Source organism: Trifolium pratense, linkage group LG2 (genome assembly GCF_020283565.1).
Source record: "Trifolium pratense cultivar HEN17-A07 linkage group LG2, ARS_RC_1.1, whole genome shotgun sequence".
In the NCBI taxonomy this organism is placed as follows: domain Eukaryota; kingdom Viridiplantae; phylum Streptophyta; class Magnoliopsida; order Fabales; family Fabaceae; genus Trifolium; species Trifolium pratense.
In genome coordinates this window covers 17,494,448-17,515,224 of record NC_060060.1, presented here as the reverse complement: position 1 = coordinate 17,515,224, position 20,777 = coordinate 17,494,448, and the positions used below count along the sequence as shown (strand labels likewise).

General features: G+C 33.1%; 3 protein-coding genes across 3 annotated transcripts; 2 read left to right on the top strand and 1 right to left on the bottom strand.

Moving 5' to 3' along the window:
• The first annotated feature begins 3,945 nt into the window (after nt 1–3,945).
• Nucleotides 3,946–5,805, top strand: LOC123908003. Its single transcript, XM_045958497.1, has 3 exons — nt 3,946–4,425; nt 4,515–4,687; nt 5,204–5,805. Exons 1-3 carry the CDS (start codon nt 3,994–3,996, stop codon nt 5,322–5,324), a joined length of 726 nt encoding a protein of 241 aa, XP_045814453.1. The 5' UTR covers nt 3,946–3,993; the 3' UTR covers nt 5,325–5,805.
• Nucleotides 5,806–9,037: 3,232 nt separating this feature from the next.
• Nucleotides 9,038–13,427, top strand: LOC123908002 (nucleolar protein 12). Its single transcript, XM_045958496.1, has 6 exons — nt 9,038–9,817; nt 9,925–9,983; nt 10,303–10,372; nt 10,489–10,614; nt 10,720–10,848; nt 12,472–13,427. Exons 1-6 carry the CDS (start codon nt 9,179–9,181, stop codon nt 12,985–12,987), a joined length of 1,539 nt encoding a protein of 512 aa, XP_045814452.1. The 5' UTR covers nt 9,038–9,178; the 3' UTR covers nt 12,988–13,427.
• Nucleotides 13,428–13,977: 550 nt separating this feature from the next.
• Nucleotides 13,978–17,128, bottom strand: LOC123909084 (uncharacterized membrane protein At4g09580). Its single transcript, XM_045959859.1, has 4 exons — nt 16,732–17,128; nt 15,236–15,506; nt 14,977–15,147; nt 13,978–14,567 (listed from the first exon to the last, which is right to left on the bottom strand). The coding sequence occupies exons 1-4, from the start codon at nt 16,953–16,955 to the stop codon at nt 14,442–14,444; spliced, it is 792 nt and encodes a 263-aa protein (XP_045815815.1). The 5' UTR covers nt 16,956–17,128; the 3' UTR covers nt 13,978–14,441.
• Between the last annotated feature and the right edge of the window lie 3,649 nt (nt 17,129–20,777).

The window sequence follows — 20,777 nt, the reverse complement described above, 5'->3', positions numbered from 1 at the left end:
CCCTCTGATTTGGATTGTTACCGGAGGGGGAGCAGTGGCAAATCCAACCCTTAAATTCTATCACTTTTTTATTTATTTATAAATTCTATCACTTTAGTTTCATTTATTTTTTTGATTGTTAGAATCAAGGATACAAACTAAGAGAATAATAAAGGAGGCAATTAGGGTTACATAATATTAATAAGGGTCTTGCTAACGAGTGCCCCCAGGGCACTCTCTAAGCATTCCATTTAAAGAAACTTTTTATTTAAAAAGTTAAACATCACAATTTCCAATGCATTGACTTTACGCATTCCGATAAAAATTCTATAAAAAGCTTACTATTTAAGGGCTTAAAGAGTGCCCCGGGGGCACTATTTAGCATTTGCCTATTAATAATATTAAAATTGCATTAGCTTCATAAAATAGAGTTACAAGAGATTATATAGCAAAACCTAGTGGACTATAAACCTAATGGGTCCAATAATATAAAGCCCAACAACTTATTATCTTAACACCTACCCTTAAACTCACGATGCGTTAACAAGAAGCATTGTGAGTTTGTCAAACAAAACAAATACGAAAAACATACTAAATAATATAAATTCAAAACATTTTATCTTAATACTACCCCTCAAGCTAAAGCTTACTAAGCTTTTAAGCTTGTTACAAGTTAACCCAGAAAATAAATCAACCAACTACTAGTGTAACCAACCGAACCAATTGAGAGAAGCAACCAAAGTGAGCAATCATCCGAGAGAGAAGTAGCCTCCAAAGAGAGAAACCGTCATATAGAAGAACCAATCTCAAACCAATCCAACAAATCAAAACTTTACCAAACCAAATTGTTCCAATCCAAACTGAACTAAATCACCAAACACCAAACAGAATAATTAATCAATAGAATGAGAAGCAACCAAAATAGAAGAACAGACATAGGGGAGCAATTCAACAGAAGAGAATTCATCGAAGAGAAGCAAACATAAGAAAATCAGCCGGGAGAAGCAATCAAACAGAATCCAGACAAAAACATCATCAATGAGAAGCGAAATCATTAGAAAGAAACAATCAGATGGAAGAAATCATTAGAGAGAAAGAAACAATCAAACAGAAGAATTGACAGAGAGAAGTGCAATGTAATCAATTAGAAGAGAGAAGTGCATTCAAACAAAAGAACTAATAAGGAGAAACCAATAGGGAGATAAGCTCAATCAAACAGAACCAATAGAGAGAAACAAATCAAACTGAGAAACCAATAAGGAGGGAAACAATCAGACAGAAGAAGTCAATAAGAGAGAAACAATCAAGCAAAGAAGAATCAAAAAAAGGGGAAGAGAAACAATCAAACAAGAGAGACCAACAATCAATTAAAAGAAACCGAATTGTGAGCACTCAACTCACCAAATAATCAAATTGTGAGAATTCAACTCACCAAACAAACCAATCCAAACAAATTCAAATGGAACCAAAACAACAAAGCCAAATCAAACTGAACCGACGAAATCAAATAAATACATGCAAACCAACAAATCAAACTATTTTTTTTTATACTAACTCAAAACACCCGAGAACTCATACAACCAACGAACACAGAGTTGGACTCAAACAAATAAACCAAAAAGGATATAGTGACTCAACCAAAGGAGCACCCACAAACATTTCAACACTGACCAAAAAAGAAAACCATACCAGAAAATTGACGAAAGGGCACATGCCGAAGAGTCGAAACCATTTATTCATCACCATATCCATATGTAAACCACATCAATACTATCAACACAAAATCTCAATAACATAATAACGGCACTTGCAACAATCAAATTAGCAACCAACATCTCAATCAATCCAATTAGAACTCACGTGCCACAAATTATCAATCCATCACTAAACTCCTAGTCAACGGCAAGCATAGATCAATTCAACCAAGCATTCCTTCAGCGAAGCAGAACCTTTTTTTTTTTTCGATTTTTTTTGTAACTAAAGAACAACCAAACTGGACAAACAAAAAAACAAAAGACCATGATTTCATTCCCAAACTATCGGGAACTTTATGGGCGGAAGCAACAAATATTACGAAGGGGGATCGAAACAAGCTCTCGATACCATGTTAGAATCAAGGATACAAACTAAGAGAATAACAAAGGAAGCAATTAGGGTTACATAATATTAAAATTGCATTAGCTTCATAAAATAGAGTTACAAGAGATTATATAGCAAAACCTAGTGGACTATAAACCTAATGAGTCCAATAATATAAAGCCCAACAACTTATTATCTTAACATTGATATTATTTTTTACACTTTCTCTCCTGATGTGTGGCTGAGATCACACACGAGGAAAATTTGATAGATTTCAACCGGAGACTGAATCCAGTCTCGAGGAAATATTGTAGTTTATTTTAAAAATCTTTAAACAAACAACATAACTATATAATTAGTAACTAAAAAAACGTAACTATATAATATTAGATAGTTTGATATTTTTACTTGATATATTATATAGTTTGCTATCTAATGTACACCTCAAATTTAGAATAAAATCTAAATACTATATTTTTTCATACTTTTATCCTCCTCCCTTATCTTATCCAATGACTGTCATATTCTTACCATCAACTTACTTACATTTAGAAGAAAGAAAAAAAACCTGAAATACAAAAACTATAGTATTTACTTTGGGTCAAAATGAAATCTAGGAAGGCAAAAATTGGACGTAAGGTGATAAACCTTATCTTATCTCATACACTTTATTTTTAAATTGACCTTTTTCAGCGTATTTTGTCGCTATCTTACCGTCACATAAAACCATTTTCGCTATAAACCATTGGAGAACATGGAAATAACACATTCCTATCTACGGGATTTTATTTGACAAAATTAAAACAGTGGTTTTCTCTTGTACAAAAACAATAGTACTTACTACCTTAATGAATCTCGTACTTTATATAGCAAAAAAAAAAAAAGTTGAGTACTTACTACCTTAATGATTAACCAGGAAACAATAAAAACTGTTGATCATATTTATTGACAATTCAACCCTCCTTCCCCAAAACTGAAAAAGTTAATTGATGATTGTAATACACATTTTGCTAAACGTATTGTATCAGCCTCTACGTGGCCTAATATCTACACTAAGAAGTCTCCAATTTCACGTAATCACGTACATACCGTGACTGCATTTTTATAGCACCTCTTCTCATAGAAAAGTCTATTCTATGAATGAAACCTTAGTTAGCCTTCTTTTTCATTTATAAATTTATAACATTAGTTAGTGTGAGTACTCTATATTTTAATCATATACTATGTGTATTGAATATTGATATAAAATATGGTAACATCTACTCTGCTCTTGATAATTTAGAACCAATGAAAACAAATTACGTAAATAGTTTTGCATGTGGTATTCACAACTAATTTATAACTAATTTTTATTTCAAATATATATAACTTGTTTTTATTAGTTGATGAATAAATACTTACAAATTATCAAGAAGTAAATTAAAAAAAATACTATATAAAAAATTATATTAGAGGCTTAGAGAATAGGCCTATAAAAAAATTAATCATATTTTTAAAATGATCTAAACTATTTCAATTAGATAAATCAGTTATATATATTGACTATACAAAAAAATAGAAAATTGTGTTAAAAGTAACCATTCTAAATTGAATAAACACTTTCCAATACCATTTTTTCTTACTCTATTCTTTATTTTTCATAAGTGCAACATTTTATTTTTTTATCCTAAACTAACAAAATTTCAAAAAAATTGTTAACGAAGAAACATTAAATTAAATACTATAAATAGTAAATAATTTACTCCTACAGTCCTGCTACTCCTCATGGGAGTGCACGTGCTTCTGCAACACGTGTCATAACCCAACAAATTCATAAGTCAACATTTCAGCGCATCTAACGGCCAAGATTCTTCTATAAATTACATAAAAGGAACCTTCATTGAACTTAAACTTTGAACAAAACAAACCTCTTCAAAATCTCACTCAAAAAAAAAAATGAGAGCTTCTCTCATGCGAACCGGTTCAATCCCGGTCCACACCGGTTCACCTCGAATTTCCCTCTCCCGCCAAGCTTCCTTCACCGCCGGCGACAAGAACCACCACATCCAATCACCAAAGCTTTCACTACATTTCCACTCCACCGACAACCATTCCAACGGGATCAACAGATCTTTATCAGAAACCGCAGCGATTCGTTCACCGATCGAGAATTTAAGCTTTTCAAAGAATCTAAACCGAATCGGATCGCAATATTTTCCGTTACAGGATACTGGATTCGGCGGTGGAAGTGATCACGGTGACACGACAGTTACCACCGGTGGAAATGGCGGCGATAGGATTAAAATCGGCGCGTATTATGAGGAAATGTTGAAGTCAAATCCAACGGACGCGCTTTTGCTTAGAAATTACGGGAAATTTCTTCACGAGGTTAGTCAAAATTTTCTATAGTTGACTTAATTTATTTTCCGAAAATAGAAAGAAAGAAGTGATTTGAATTTTGATTTGTGATTGTGTAGGTGGAGAAGAATATGGTGAGAGCAGAGGAATATTATGGAAGAGCGATTCTAGCGAATCCTGAAGATGGTGAATTGCTTTCTCTTTATGGGAAGTTGATTTGGGAAACTAATAGAGATGAAGAAAGAGCTAAATCTTACTTTGATCAAGCAATTCATGTTGCTCCTGATGATAGGTATATTATACATTCATCTCCAAGTAATAATTAAAGTAACATTAATGATCATTTTACCGACTTGTGGACTTGATCACTCTAATTTGAGATTACAAAACTATGATCCTCTACGGTGCAATTTTGACCGAAGGACCTCAAGTGTTGATCCATACCTTCCACAATTTATTAATAAAATAAAAATTAAATGTAATAAAAAAGAAATGGATGGATGAAATGTCAAGAGAGGGTATGGGAGAGATCCCCCCATCCCAAAACTATAACATCTTATTTAGTGAAACTCAAGTGCAATCATTCGAGTTTTTAGAACAACAATTTTTAATCATGTTTTACTTACTCGTCCTGACTTTAGATTATCAGACCTATTTTTTGGGAACGGAAGGGTAACATATAAAAAAAAAATCAAATTTTTAGATCATTTGACAATTATGATTGATTTATAATGTAAAATAAAAGTTACACACTAATAATGTACTATATGAATTAAATTCAACTAATAATTGTGGTTTTTTAATGCAGCACGGTGTTGGGATCCTATGCCCACTTCATGTGGGAGGCGGAAGAGGAGGAAGATGAGGTGGTGGTTAATGGTGGAAGAATAACGGAAGAATCAATGTCAACGTTGATCGGTGCTTTTTAATTGAGGCTCAGTGCATGTTTGGATGACCAGTGAATTTGACGAAATAATGTGACTTCCTTAAGTTATAGTAAAACTTAATTTTGTTAAAGTTGTGTACCGATATGTCCCATTCAGTCATACTCACTATTAGTCCAAACATGCATTCATGAGAATGTGACTTGTATGTTACTACTAGTATATAGTTATAATTAACCGGGGTAGAATGCGAAAGGTTGTAACAACAATAATAATGGCCTTATTCTCTTTTGTCGGATGCGTCTAATTAACTAGAAACTCCGAGAAACTACCTACCCTAACCCTAGTAGAAGAGAGAGACCGAAAACAACCTTTGTGTATTGTTTTTTCCTACTTGTTTTGTTTCTGATCTAATGGCCGTAACATGTAATGTAACTTCTTTTTTGGAACACATGCAATGTAACTATATGTAAATCTACATTTAACTATTGATATATAAGTATATATAACGGTATATGGATTATAATTATAAGCTCTCTTCTTTTTTTTGTCAATGGACTTGAAGGTATGAGTGTGTATCAAACGTGTGTTAATACAGCTACTTGTTAAAATAGGTATATTTCAAAGTTTCAAACTAATTTTGGACCAGTTTTTCTTTCTTTTCCAAGCAGCTTATTTTATATAGAATAGGACAGTTACATGCTTATCAAAATATCAATTTACTGTGATTCAATCAGGGCCTACCTTTTCTAAAATTGAACAGGAAACAGCTAATCTCACATTGTATTTGTAGATCAGGTGATTACAAAATTGTATTTTCTTTTAAGAAAAAAAATCTGCCATTAGAAGTTAAACTCTCCTATTATTCTATTGTTAGTACAGACAAATATAACAAATAACTATATGGTTGTTCCATCTTTCATGTGGGGGATGAGAGGAGTGTCCTTTACCCAATTCAATGGATAAACACGTATAGTTGTTTGATTTTATAATTAAGTGGGCAGCTTAATTATATTATATATACTCCTATATAATATATATATTAATTAAAAGAAAATATCTCATGGATGTGGATCCATTCAGCTGAAAAAAGAACAGTGTCCAAAATCTTACTGTATTTTACTTTGCATTCTTATCATGTAATCATATTTTTCATCATTATTTTATCTAGGCGAGTTCAAAGTTTTATTTGAATTGGATTGGATTTATTGTAAAAGTTATTCAATTCAAAGATTAAATTATCATACAATTTGTCCATGTTGAGACATATATTGCATATAATATATAGGATTGAGGTTAGAATTTTAGTATTCTAACTTATTCATCTTAAAAAGTAAAATTTTAGCCACTAAACTACTTAAAAAATTATTATCATATGATTTAGATTTGAATGTATTTAGGTTAATTCCTTAAAAATTGGATATGGTTAGATTAAATGTTATTTTGATTGGTCCAATAAACATGGAGGTATCAGAATTCGAACATAGTTCCCTTGTTATTTTCAGCCATAACAAAAAATACATTACCCTTTGTATCAATAGAACATGAAGAAGTTTTTGGTGTTAACTCTCTGCGAGGAAAGTGGTTTCGGTAATTCATAGTTAATCTGTAAGGTAAGTAAAGTCTGACCAATAATTATTTGCACAAAAAATCAAAGTCAGGTTCTCCCAAATAATTCATCTTTGGAGAGCTCATTAACTACTTGAATCATGTCTAGTAATGTTTACACCCTAACACAATCTTTAAACCATTAAAACAATTCTATAGAGAAACTTTACACATAATTTAAAATAGTTATAAAATCACATTTGATACTAAGTTTGCTATAGAAATGAGTGCCTCCTTTAAGCCTTAAACTTTTGCATCACGAGGTTGGGCAATCGTCGGTACCATGTTCATTTCTCAAGCATATCTCAATACCATATCGTCCTCATCCATCGAGCTATGTTGCTACTGCTTCGACACACCTTTGTGCTAAAAGTTGTAGCGGTGTGTTGCTTGTTTTTCCAGACATGCTGCCATTCTACGAGAGTATCTCGCGCTAGCCTGACAACATGCGAGGGTGTTTTTTAGTGTCATTTCTACGCTTCTATATTCACCACAAAGTCATCACAGACATAAAAAGATTTTTTAGATAGACATAATTTTACTGTGTCAAAGATTTCAGAAGTTGTAACAATAGAGTAACAAAACCATCTATTGTTTTCAATTTACCACATATGACTATGAATTTTCACAAGCCCTCCTCTTCGATCCACACCTCTTCAACCTTCGAAGAATATATGGCAGACATTCTCAAAAGATCTCTTGCAATAAATAAACACAATGATTTAGACCTTGGACACCTCGAGTATGTAATCTCTCTTTTGGTTGGGGGCAACTCTTTTTGGTTTATAATGAGCTGAAAATCAAACTCAGGACAGAACCTATAGCGTACTATCCAAATCCCTCACCACTAGACCAAACTTAGTGGCTTGGGGCAACTCTTTTCTACCGACATCTCTAACTCTTTTGTCAAAATTTAAACTCTATAATTTCTTCCAATCTAAAATTAATCTTTATTCTAACCATAAAAAAAAATTATTCCCTCCTTTTCAAGGTATAAATGATCAATAAAAATTTGCCCTGATTATCAAAAAAAAAATAATTGCCCTATTTATTGTTTTTATTTATTACTAGTCCCACACCCGTGCGATGCACATGTGTTATGTGATATTTTATATTATAATGTTGAAAAATTATTCGTATAAATTGTAACAATAAGTATTATAAAATGAAAATTATAATAATAATAATAATAATAATAATAATAATATAAAAGTGATGTACTTATCACTTCCTCCAACCAATATATATACCTATATGTATAGAGAATGAGTACAGACCATCAAAATTGAATGAATTTTTTTTTTGTTGTGGGGTGCGCCAGCCAATGCAATAGTGCAACGCATAGGCGACACACTAAAATTGAATGAAATATGATAATGATAATGATTATTATATATTTCAATTCCATAACCTAACTTTTTGCATAACCTTCACTCTTCTATAAAATTATAATGTAATTAAGTCAATAATGTATACACTCTTCGTATTTTTTTGTGTGACTAAATTATAAACTCTTTGTTGTTTCTATGAAAACGGTTGACATTTAAATGAGATAAATGTTGAAAGAGAATCCAACTATGTTCATCTTCATTGTCACTAAGAAATATTATAATAATGTAGAAAAGTGTAACATCTTGTAACATCAATTTTTAGATAATTGGAGAGGTATAATTCAATAATAATGTACAAAATTGTAACATCTTGTGACATCAATTTTTGGATAATTGGAGAATCATAGTTCTTTATTATTTATTATGAGATTGATATAATATAAAAAAAAAAAATAGAGATGAGAATGATATAATATAAGGAAGTGATGTGGAAAAAAAAAATAGAGATGAAAATGATATAATATAAGGAAGTGATGTGACATTATTATGTGATTTAATTGGATGTAAATGGGTGATGTGGATTAGGGTTAAGATGGATAGTAGGAGAACTATCTAGGAATTATATATATAGATTTGCGATTATAAAAAAAAAAAAATATATATAGATTTGCACTTAAATATTTGTAGACATATAAAATGGCTAAAAAAAATTATTTATTATTATTATTATTATTATTATATAATAAAGATTAATCTTTACTATGTACCGAAAAAAAAAAAGATTAATCTTTATTATTCTATAATTTGTTTTGGCAAAGACATTTATTTTTGTCTTGCGTTAAAACAAAATTTGAAGTGGTAATAGCTTTACCTTTCTCCTCCCTCCTACCTTCACTCTCAAAACGATTTTAGGGTTTCTGCCCTAAATTTATTTTTCCGATTTTTCCACGCAACTCAACAATGGCCAAAAAGAAACAGAAAGACCCAAAACAAACCCCTCAAAACGACAACGTTTCAGCCCCTTCCAGCATTTTCGACACACTTTTTGCCAACGCGCCGGAACAAATCATCCCCACCGCCGCCTCTCTATTTTCCGATGAAAACCCCTTTAAGAGAAAGGCTTCGCAACCAGCTTCCATTTCCGACGTATCCGAAATAAGTGTCAGGAAGAAGAAGAAAGAGGAAAGCTCCGTGATTGATTCGAATTCTGCAATTGAAGTTTCAGAGAAGAAGAAAAAGAAGAAAAGTGGTTCAGATGAAGGGAAAGAGAAAGAAAAAGAGCTTAATTTGGATGTAGAAACGATTGGGAAGAAGAAGAAGAGGAAAAGGGATGAGGTTGAGAAAGAGTGGGAGGAGAAGAAGTATGGGATTGTTGAGGGAGGGGATAAAGATGAAAAAGTTGGGAATAAGAGAAAATTGCGCGATAATCCGGCGGATATGTTGGTTTCAAAGGAAGGTTTTGATGACGAAGATAAGCTTTTGAGGACTATTTTTGTTGGGAATTTGCCTCTTAAGGTGAAAAAGAAGACTTTGTTGAAGGAGTTTAAGCAATTTGGGGAGGTTGAATCTGTTAGGATTCGTTCTGTTCCTTTAAAAGATGTAGGTATTCGGTATTCGTTTTGTTTATTGTTTCGGTTTTGATGTTATTGGTTTTATAGGGTGTTTGCTAACTTCATGTGTATTCCTTTTTTTTTTTTATGGATCAGACCAAAAAGCCTAGAAAGGGAGCTATCCTTTCGAAGCAGATCGATGAATCGGCTGAAAGGTAAGTGTTAATCATTGACCTAGTAGCAGCCTGTCCATAATATTGTTATAATTAATTGTGGAGAATGCATTTGTTATTTTGTATATATTGAATAGAAGGAAAAGCTTGCATTAGGCTTGGTGAAAGTGAAACCATTATGTTTTGATTTGATGATTTTGTAAGGAGAGATGTAAAATTTCTTTCATGTTGCGAATTGGATTTTTTTTTTCAATGGTCTTGCTCTTCGGCAACTTGTATACTGTCTGATATGAAAACAGACATTTTCATGTAAAGGAAACCTTTTCATACGTTTCTAATTGAAATATATTGGGATTTGCAGTGTCAATGGTTACGTTGTTTTCAAAACAGAGGAGTCTGCTCAGGCTTCTTTGGCTCACAACATGACTGTGGTATGCACTTGTTCCTCTAAGTTGGGCTGGATCAATTTTTGCCAGTACTGTGTATTTCTGTTGAAGGGTTGTGGCTGACAATCTTCTAATATTATTGTTTGATTATCTGAGTGTAGGTTGAAGGAAATCACATTCGTGTTGATAGGGCATGCCCACCCCGCAAGAAACTTAAAGGGGATAAATCTTCGCATTATGATAATAAGAGAACTGTTTTTGTGGGCAATCTCCCGTTTGATGTGAAGGTATGTTTCCAATCAGTTGTATTCTATTCAAGGTCACAGAATTTCATCGTCCGTTGTTGCTCCTATAGTTGTCCAATGAATCTAACATGTGATCTTTTTGTGCAGGATGAAGAACTTTATCAGCTATTTAGTAGTATACCCAATCTAGAATCAAGTGTAGAAGCTGTTAGAGTTGTCCGAGATCCTCATCTTAATGTTGGAAAGGGAATTGCGTATGTGCTATTTAAAACAAGGGTATGCTGTTTTGGTGCCTTATTTCCTATACATTTTGATAAAAAGTTTATCACTGTGTGTATTTGTATATATTTTAGCTCAAATATGTCGTAATTGATGTTATCACGTGCTTCCCTTTAGGTGCTAAAACATAGGGGTTTTGTGATTGACTAGCCCATGAATACTTCAATTTGTAATGAAGAAACCATCTTGTTTGTTCGATTAATTTTAAGAATTGCATGCTAATATTACTAAAAAACACATAGTTTTGTGATGTATTCTGGAATGCTAGGATTGAAATGGACCGTTACCTGTCTGTGGGTTTGTTAACTTCTGTTTGGACTGGCTATTTCTTATATTGTAATATACCTTTTTTTTTTCTTCCTGTAACTAGATAAGTGCCATTTTCAGAAGATATCTTTATTTGATTTGAATATAAGTAGTTAGAGACTGATATGTATGATAAAGTAGAGTTAAAGGTGCATTTTACATTTTTAAAGTACACCTGATTTGAAAATAATGTTAAAGCCTGTGTACCAGTATCTGATTATTTCAATGCCCAATCTCGCCCTCTGATATTTCTGATACATAATGGAAGAGAACTTGAGCTTTCGATTGATGAATGATGCCCCTCGTCCATTTTCTTAGGAAGAAACCCTGAAAACCTCATTTTTTTCATGGAAAAACAATCTTATTTGTCTTATTGCTTTTGGAATTTGATGTTATTTTGTTATCTATTTCTTAAAAGCATATACGTTTTGCAACATAATCTGGAACGTAAGGATTGAAATGACACTTGCTTGTGCTGCGGTTCTGTTGACTTACTTTGGCTTGGATCGGCTGCCTTTTATATTATATTACGTATTTCTGTGTAACTAGATACATGTCATTTTTAGAAGTTATCTCTCTCAGAATATAAGTAGTTAGAGTTGATAATCATTGTACTGGACGCTGACGTGTCATAAAAGTTGAATCAGGCTGCAATTTTTACTTTTTGAGTCCTTGTGAATTGAAAATCTGATTGTGATATAATCTGGACTTAAAAAATGAAATGGCAGTTTCTTGTGATGTGGTTTTGTTCTTTTGTTGACTTACTTCTGTTTGGATTGGATGCTTCTTATAGTATTACGTCTTTTAGTGTTGTAACCTTTGTTCAAGGAGACTACAATTAGGTATAGACTATTATAGTAGTATTTGAAGTAATAATGACACAGTTGAAGTTAGATAGCCGTGATTAAGATTGCTGGCCTTCAAAGTGTTATCTGGATGATTAACTGTTTATTTGTGGAAACTGTTTGAAGCTTGAACTTTTAATGCTGATGTCCTTTTTCCCCTCTCTCTTTTGGCATCTAAATGTGGGAGATGTTTTAGTTTTTCTGATTTATGGAATAAATTGTGCTTCACTGCTTTGGTATTGATATCCTTGAGTACTCGAATATGAACACACTCGAGTACTCAATAAATTACTGACAAACGATAAAACGATAGTATTGATATTCAAAGTGGTGGTTGACATTATTGTTTTGTGTTGTTAAATAAAACATTATTGCATTCCAAAAGTGGCATGAAGAATGTTCATACTTCTTTTCAGGTCTTATCACCTGGAACTGTCTACAGATATTAATTAGTTCCTTGTGATTGCAGGAAGCTACCATTTCCGTTGTTAAGAAACGGTCCTTGAAGCTGCGAGATCGAGAATTGAGACTCACTCATGCCAAAGCAGATGCTAGTGCTACGCCATCTAAAAGGCCGTACTCTCCAGCGGCACGACTCAGCCATGGCAAACCAGGTGCTACCCCATCTAAAAGGCCATACTCTCCAGCAGCACAAGCTCATAGTACCCCTGCAAAGAGGTTTTCAGGGGATTCAAGGTCTCCTTCAAGCATTCAGAACAGGTCAAACAGCAAAGGTACTGCATCTTATCAGGGTCTGCGTGCAACCAAAACTGATGTCCACAAGAAAAGTCACGGTGCAGAAAAACCAAAAGAGCGCACAAAGAAAAGACCAACAGTAGCTGCCAGAAAGGCTAAAGCAAACATGCAGAAGGAGGGTGGTACACCAAAGGGTGCTACACCAAAACAAGCAGGGTTCAAACGCAAGTTTGATAGTCGCACTCCTGATAGCTCCCGACGAGTTAACAAAACCCAAAAGAAGAGGTAGCATGTTTCTAATGACATCAGAAATTCAATTTTGTTTTCCTCTGGTTAGAATTCGCTAGCTCTGAAGGCTGATGAACCTATGTATGCACATGGAGGGAAGAGTTTGACACTGACGTGTGCCATCATCGGTGTTCTCAGTTAATCTCCCATTGGAATTTAATTAAAGGTGTAACTGTGAACAGTAAAAAAAGCAGTAGACACAGGGTGACAGAAATTAACTCTTATATTTTTAAATTCTTTTTACATTATCGTCCAAAAAATTGTGTAAGTTTTATTATAGAACTTTGATAAGCTTTGTTGTGGCACTTCTGTCTTTTGGAAATTGTAATGGTCCATCATTTTTGCACCTAAACTTGTTTATCAGAGAGTTTTAGTGAAGCTGCTGTTGCCCATCATTTGATACTTGATAATATGAACTCTGTTATCTGTTGTATCATGAAATATATCATCTCGTGCAAATGTAAGAGAGAGCTAGAGAGAAAATGGATTTGTTTTTGCGATGAAGGTTAAATGATTTAAGTAATATATTACTGTTGTTTATTAAATTTAAAGAAATTATTTTAATTTCTATTATTTCTTTATATACATTTTTTTGGTCAAGTTTTTTTATTTTATTTTTTTTTTTATAATCTATTTAATTAATTAATATGTAAATCTAATGTTTTGAACCGAGTTTTTTTGGTACTTGCGTTCTTTCTAACATAATTTGACATTTTAAAATTGTTTGTAATGAATTTTCCTTTTTGTCGATAGTCTAGTGACTAGACTCTAGTCTGAAATATTTCGAATTCGAACTTCAGACTCTTGCATATCATCAATGTTGAAAAAAGTTATTCAATGAATTTGAAAAAATATTTTTTATTTATATATGAGACCAGAAATAGTAAGCTTTTGTTGGTAGGATTTCTTTCTTACATAGCGTGTGGGGTTATAAATGAGAGATCAACGTCAAAACATCTCATCTATGATCTATCTATAATACTTAAAAGTCACTAGTTAAGTGTCACTTTCTTTAACCTTCCATTACTTTTCATTAAAGCAATCCTTTTTTCTGATACAAGCATGCAGACATTTGTACAATGAAAATTGAATTAAAAACTGATATGCATCCTAATTCCTAAAGATAGGAAAAATCAAGAAAACACTTTGAATGAACTACATTATTGTGAATGAAAAAATGCGTGATAATAAAGGAACTACTGTCAACAAGCGTATGTTTTTATACATAACAGCGTATGAACAATGAGCATAAATCAATTCTTTTGAACGTCGTTTCTTGCCACCGGCGTCAATAATATGATTGTCTTGAATTACTGCAGCACTTGGCAGTGAAACCATTAGCGGCTAACCATGCTGCAATCGTTTTTTCCTGAAGATATGTACACATACTGGAGTTGGTATCGGCCTGTTATGAGACATGGCCTTCCATAAACATGATTAGTGGCTTCTGAGCTGTTATGAATCTTTCTTGCCCATTAGTGTTGGTGTAACTGAAATGATGCCTATGAAGAATAACGTGGCGATTGAATTGAAATCATAGAGATCTCCCACAGATTGTAGTTCCCCAAGAGCTAACCCGGCCTGCATAATAAGAAAACAAGAAATTAAAACAAAAGCAAAATGACACTTGAAATTGTTGTCATACGCTCCGAAGGCCTAATTTTAGGTTCATGTTGAAAGGTCAAACTTCTCTCGAAGTTTGCTTTAGGCCTCACTTTCTCTTAAGGCAGACCTAATTAGATTATTACTTTGGATTAAGTGGTACACAAGTTTTCAAGTGGTGTACCAATACATCCCATTGTTTTCAGTACTATTTGATGAGCATTTATTTTTACAATCAAATGAATCCATAGTGCACCATAAGTGTCGCCACTACTTTGTTAATGGACACAAATGAGTGTGTCTGACTCAGATTTCCAGTATTCTTGAACAACTCACGATTTGATAAAAGCTAAAGCACAAAATTATAGTTATTTTGAAAAACACATACCCTGACAGTGACATAAGCAGCAGGTATGAGTCCAATGACAGTTCCTAGGAAGAAAATATGATATGGAACATCCACAATTGGTGACGCGAAATTTATAAACGTGTTAGGAAGAGTCGGAGTCAGTCTCAGAAAAAGCATGTAGTTCAACAAACTCTTTCTTCTTTTAGCCACCTGAAAAATAGAAAGTAAAAAATTATTTCCATGTGTTGATTTAATTTAATTAAATCCAATGTGGTGGATCTTGGAAGTTGAATTGAACCTGAGTTTGGAAGAACTTCAACTTGTCTGGCCAGAGTGAGAAGAGAAGGGGTCGACCAATAATTTTTGACAGGAAAAAACACGAAGAAGCTCCCGCTGTGGCGGTGAATACAACCAGTGCGACACCTTTAAAGACACCGAAGAGTGCTCCAGCAAGCAATGACATAAACACAGTCCCTGGAATCATGAAAGTCTGCATGAATATATAAACCAAACAGTATCCCACCAAGACTTGTGCAGTGTAGTCACTTGTATAGCTCTCAAGGTTATCTCTACAAAAAGAAATAAAGTATAGTAAAGCAATGCATAATTTATAATGTCAACTTTTCATTCTACATCAGGATTCACAACATTTCCGTTCTACAAAAGCACATTCAAAAAAAGAGAAGATAATGTATTAATAAATTGAAATGCAAAGCAAAGTCCATGAACTATCCCGAAACATGATAGATCCCATCATTTAATGCCTGTTTCAACAGAAGATCTAATCTAATCGGTGTGAAAATATATCCACATTTAGTTCTCTAGTAAGAATGTTAAAGCGTTGCATCCAATATTTGTCGATTGCGGATCATAGAAAATAACGGTTTGTTCAAATTCCGCTACACAACAGTGCTTATACCGCTGCTATAGCTTCTATTTCACACTATTTGTAGTAAATAGCATATGGCTCAACAAATATCAATTTGTTCAAATTCCACTATGCAGTATCACTATAGCCGCTATTTAACAACATTGTTTGTATCAGTCTCTTTTCTTATATATAGAGAATCCAAATTCATTACCACACATTACCGCGCACAAACTTTGATGATGGTTATGTTAACAAGAATAATTTTCAATGCTATAACAAAGTTTATATATATGAACAATTCTCATCAGGGTTTTAAACAGTGGTCGTGGTAACAATTGCAATCATGCTGTGGTCCTTGATAATGTATAGAACCATGCTCTAACGTGTCCTAAATGGCCTCAATCCTAGACACATTGCGGTTTCCAAACATTAAAAATTGCTATGTCATAACCCCTATTGCAACCGCAAATCTTTATTTAAAACCTTGGTTATCATAGTTGGACTACACACATCTGATTGCTCCAATGACGGAACTTGGTAATAACATGTTCTTAGGGATAAGAACAAAACACCCAAATTGGAGATGCTCCAAGTAATATATGCTTGCAAATAAAGATCCCCTTTTATTATCATTATTGATTCAAAGCATAATATTCAACTAACTAAGATAATAACAAACAAAAAAAAAACTCTCATTTAACATGTGGATCTCTTCCCAAACCAATATCAATTCCAGATCTGCTATAATCAATCATCAATTAATCAATTTTGCAACAAATTAATCATCCATGTAACAAAAAAACATGATAAAAATACAACATTTATTGCAAAAAAATTGATGAAATTCTTTCTCCAAAACCAAGCAAGGAAACTATAATAATCAATAAGAATAGAAATTGGGGCATAATGGTAAAAAGGGTTACCTAAGAAGTTGAAGATCATGAAGGGTACGAGGTAGTTTAAGGAAACTATAATCAGAATCAGGCATGGTAAGATAAACACCAAGAAGACCAATGATAAAACCCAAAGCCACCGTTGAAGCAACTGTTGCTTCGAAAAAGCTTAAAGGAAATTTAGAAGGCGGCAAAGGAATAATAGGTTTGATTATTGTTGTTGTTACGTCATTGGTGTCGGCGTGTTTTTCCATTGTTGTTGTTTGGTTTGGTTGAAGAGGAAGGAAGCAACAAAGGTTGTCGTCGTTGTTGTTGTTCTTCTTCCCTTCTCTTCTTCCTTCCTTATCTATGAGAGAGAGAAAAGAGAAAAGAGAACAATTCTGTTTTACAAGAGAAAGAATATTCTTCAATTCCTTGGTTGGATATTTATATATGCGATGAAATGTAGCTAACAGATTTTTAAGGATCTTGTTTTTTTTTTTTTTGAAGGATTAAGGATCTTGTTGTCCTTTGGGAAATAGAAACTGTTTTTTTTTGGTTAATTTTCTGAATTTAATAATTGTAAATATTGTTCTTTGGCTTTAATGTAGTTTTGATCCCTCTATTTTGAAAAACCTGAATTTTTGATCTCCTTATTTTAAAACTCAGCACTTTTGATCCCCCTATTTTAGTCTTTTGTTAGTTTTAGTCCCCCACCTCAGTTTGGTCAAACTTTTGCTTATGTGTCATGCTCACTGATGACGTGACATTGTACATGTGGACAAACAAATTTCTTAGATAGTGTCCCGAGCCCCAATCTTTTGTTTCTTTGATTGCAGTGATGTAAACACGACCATCTTTAAGGAATCCCATTGCAAAACATGCATCTCTATAGGTCAAATATTGTGTGTCACTAATTTTTCTGACATCATCATAGCAAGTTGTCCACATGTACAATTCCACGTCATCAGTGAGCATGACACATTAGCAAAAGTTTGACCAAATTGAGGTGGGGGACTAAAACTAACAAAAAACTAAAATAGGGGGATCAAAAGTGCTGAGTTTTAAAATAGGGGGATCAAAAGTTCAGGTTTTTCAAAATAGGGGGATCAAAACTGCATTAAAGCCTTGTTCTTTTAATAATCTATATCTACTACTAATATATTAAAATTAATTAAAAAATATAGAAAGAATATAAGATAAATACAAAAAAAAATTTATATACTTACAAATAGAAACAAAACAGAACAATGTATACTTATAAAAATAGAACAATTATATAACAAATTTTTAAATATTTTATTTTAAACTAGTTTGTTTTAAAAATTGTTTTTTGTTGTTGATAGAAGCTTTAAAGTTTGGCATTATAAATGTTATTTTTGATGAATTGGGTATATGAGTGAGCAATTGTAGAAGTTGTTAATATGTTGAAATGGATAGGATTGCTTAGAGTCTTAGACATCCCTTAAGTGTTTGTTTGTTTTATTTTGCCGTGACAAAGATTAATTTGAATAAATTAATTTTTATCCATTCTACTAAATTTTTATTATATTTTATAGTAAAGGGTGTATTCGGACGAAAAAAAATATTGTTACAAAGTCACGTGGTTTATTATATCACGTTGTTGTTGTTGTTGTCTTGAATCGAAGCACAATAGGAGGATAACAATGTTGTTTTGGTGCATATGGCAAAACCAAAACGATGTTGTGCGGAATAATTGCCACAACACTCATGGTTAAATCACAGTAGACTTTTAATTTGTGGCGGGTTTAGCATGAATCAAGAAGGAGGAGTGTGCGTAACAACACAAATCACAGGTGCATAAGAAGCAGGAGGGTCGTAACATGTCTAACATAAATCAAGGCTGCGGTGGAAGAAACCAAGTGCGAGTTGGTTACAGTAATATACATGTCGTCTTCTATGAAAGCCGGGATGCTACGACCACAACAAGTTGTCTCAAACACAAAGCCGACAATTTTATGTTTGGCTCAAACGAGATGGAAACAAACTAAACTATATGCTATTGATGGCGAAACAATCGCACTTATTGAGGCGATGCGACTATCTACTAGAAAAAGGTTTTCAATAAGTTGTCTTTAAAAACAATTCACAATTTTGATAGATGCTATTTATTTGAGTCCTCGCAATACAACTAAATAAATTTAGCATAGTAACATTTATTTTCACATTTGATTCTTTAATGCTTTTAGGATACAATATACATAGTACATACTATCATTTTTTATTTAAAAAAATAATAATGCTAAACAGTGTCCCGAACCACTAGTTATTCATACTAAATAAGGAAATAAATGATAAAATTAATGATAAGACAAAATAACTTTTTACATCATTAAAACATTGGATTCACAATTTACGAAATAAAATTTTCATATTTATATCCTTAACTAGTGTTCCGAAACACTGTTTAGCATTTTCCATTAACTAGTGTCCCGAAACATTGGATTCACTTAAAAGTATTTCATTTGAAAACCGCAAGCTTGGAAAAGAATAAAGATTTCCTAAATTTCATGAATTAATGATGCATGTGACTATTATAAGAAAAAACATGATACGTGACTCTTATGAAAAGAAAACAACCAAATGTGAAATGGTTGGCCGATTTCCTAATGGAGCACGTTTTTATAATGTGTTGTTTTCATTTGGCGTGTTGTTTTCATTTGGTTCATGAAAAATAAAAATGAAAGGAAAAGGTGTTTTTTAAAAGTATTTTTTATAAAGCAAATGGAGTACATATTGGTGCAACTAGCGATGGACATGGTTCGGTTTTTAAGGAAAATCGAATCGAACCAAGCTGTTTTCAAAATTCATAATAATCGAACTGAACTGAATCATTTGTCTTTTAAGCCAAACCGAATTGTTAAAATGGTTTGGTTTTATGGTCCTGAACCAAATTATAACTAACTTTTGACTAAAAAGAACTGAACCATTAAGAGAACTGAACCGAACCAAACTGATAATCATGAACCGAACAAAACTGTTTCATTTTAGTTTTAAAACTGTTAGTTATGGTTCAGTTTTTTTTGGTTTTGGTTCGGTTTAGTTCTGCAGTTCGGTTCAGTTTTTGGTTTTTTTTGCCCACCCCTGGATCCAACATCATAGTCATATATATATTAACATGAAAGAGAAAACAAAATACTGGGGACATAAACTAAAATCCAGAAAAACAAAATCAACCTAAATGGGGATTCTGACAGTCTAAACTCAATAAAAGTGGTATAAAAAAAAAACACAAAGCAATGATACACACGCCACATGCACTATCCAACGAACTCGCGTACATGCAAGAAACCATATAGGAAAAAAAGAAGTGTTGTATGCACCCTCGCATCTCAAGACGACGAATGAACCGACACTGCCAACACAGAACGATTCAAGTGCCAACAACTTCCCTGCAAAACAGTAGAAAGCATAATAGCTCTTTCGAGCCCACTTCTGAACCAAATAGAACCAACCGGAAACAAAATACGACGACAAAGTTCCAAAAAGCAATCCGTTGTTAAAGAAAACTTCACTAAGGAGCATCAACCACAAGATTGACGCAACATAACCAAAAATCTGGCAACGATGACTGTCATACAAAAACCTTGCCGTCGGGAGCATCACCAGAGGAAACTCAAAAAACCACACAAAAACATTTCAAAAACCTGATCAGAACAAGAAGAAGAAACCTTTCGAAGTGGTTGAAATAATGAACAGGGTAGTGCGCCTCCTCCGTCGGCTACCTAAGAAATTGAAAGCCAAAACCACCAAAACCCAGATCGGGCAAAAGGGCCCCAAATAGGGGTTAGAAGTGGTGTCTCGTTGAAGCTCCCGCACGCGCCACCATTAGATTTACATACAATTTAAGTGCGGAGTAGTGAGAATTTAAAATTCGAACTCGAGCCTTACATTTATTGGACAATTAATCTGTTATCAACTGAATTATATTTATCGAGAATATTATTCTCTTTTTTTTTTCTTCCAACACAATTTTTTTTTCCTAACAATTTTTTTTCTATATGCAAGAATCAGAGATGAAATTTATAACTACACAACACTTGGGACCAAATTATTACCGATTATTTTTTGTTATT

Excerpts from the sequence above, each read along its gene's own strand:
- LOC123908003 (XM_045958497.1), top strand. The coding sequence starts at position 3,994 with ATGAGAGCTTCTCTCATGCGAACCGGTTCAATCCCGGTCCACACCGGT. Across the intron at positions 4,426-4,514 it reads ACGGGAAATTTCTTCACGAG|GTGGAGAAGAATATGGTGAG; the intron begins GTTAGTCAAAAT and ends GTGATTGTGTAG. Across the intron at positions 4,688-5,203 it reads CATGTTGCTCCTGATGATAG|CACGGTGTTGGGATCCTATG; the intron begins GTATATTATACA and ends TTTTTAATGCAG.
- LOC123908002 (XM_045958496.1), top strand. The coding sequence starts at position 9,179 with ATGGCCAAAAAGAAACAGAAAGACCCAAAACAAACCCCTCAAAACGAC. Across the intron at positions 9,818-9,924 it reads GTTCTGTTCCTTTAAAAGAT|ACCAAAAAGCCTAGAAAGGG; the intron begins GTAGGTATTCGG and ends TTTATGGATCAG. Across the intron at positions 10,373-10,488 it reads TGGCTCACAACATGACTGTG|GTTGAAGGAAATCACATTCG; the intron begins GTATGCACTTGT and ends ATCTGAGTGTAG.
- LOC123909084 (XM_045959859.1), bottom strand. The coding sequence starts at position 16,955 with ATGGAAAAACACGCCGACACCAATGACGTAACAACAACAATAATCAAA. Across the intron at positions 15,148-15,235 it reads TGAAGTTCTTCCAAACTCAG|GTGGCTAAAAGAAGAAAGAG; the intron begins GTTCAATTCAAC and ends TCTATTTTTCAG. Across the intron at positions 14,568-14,976 it reads CTGCTTATGTCACTGTCAGG|GCCGGGTTAGCTCTTGGGGA; the intron begins GTATGTGTTTTT and ends CTTATTATGCAG.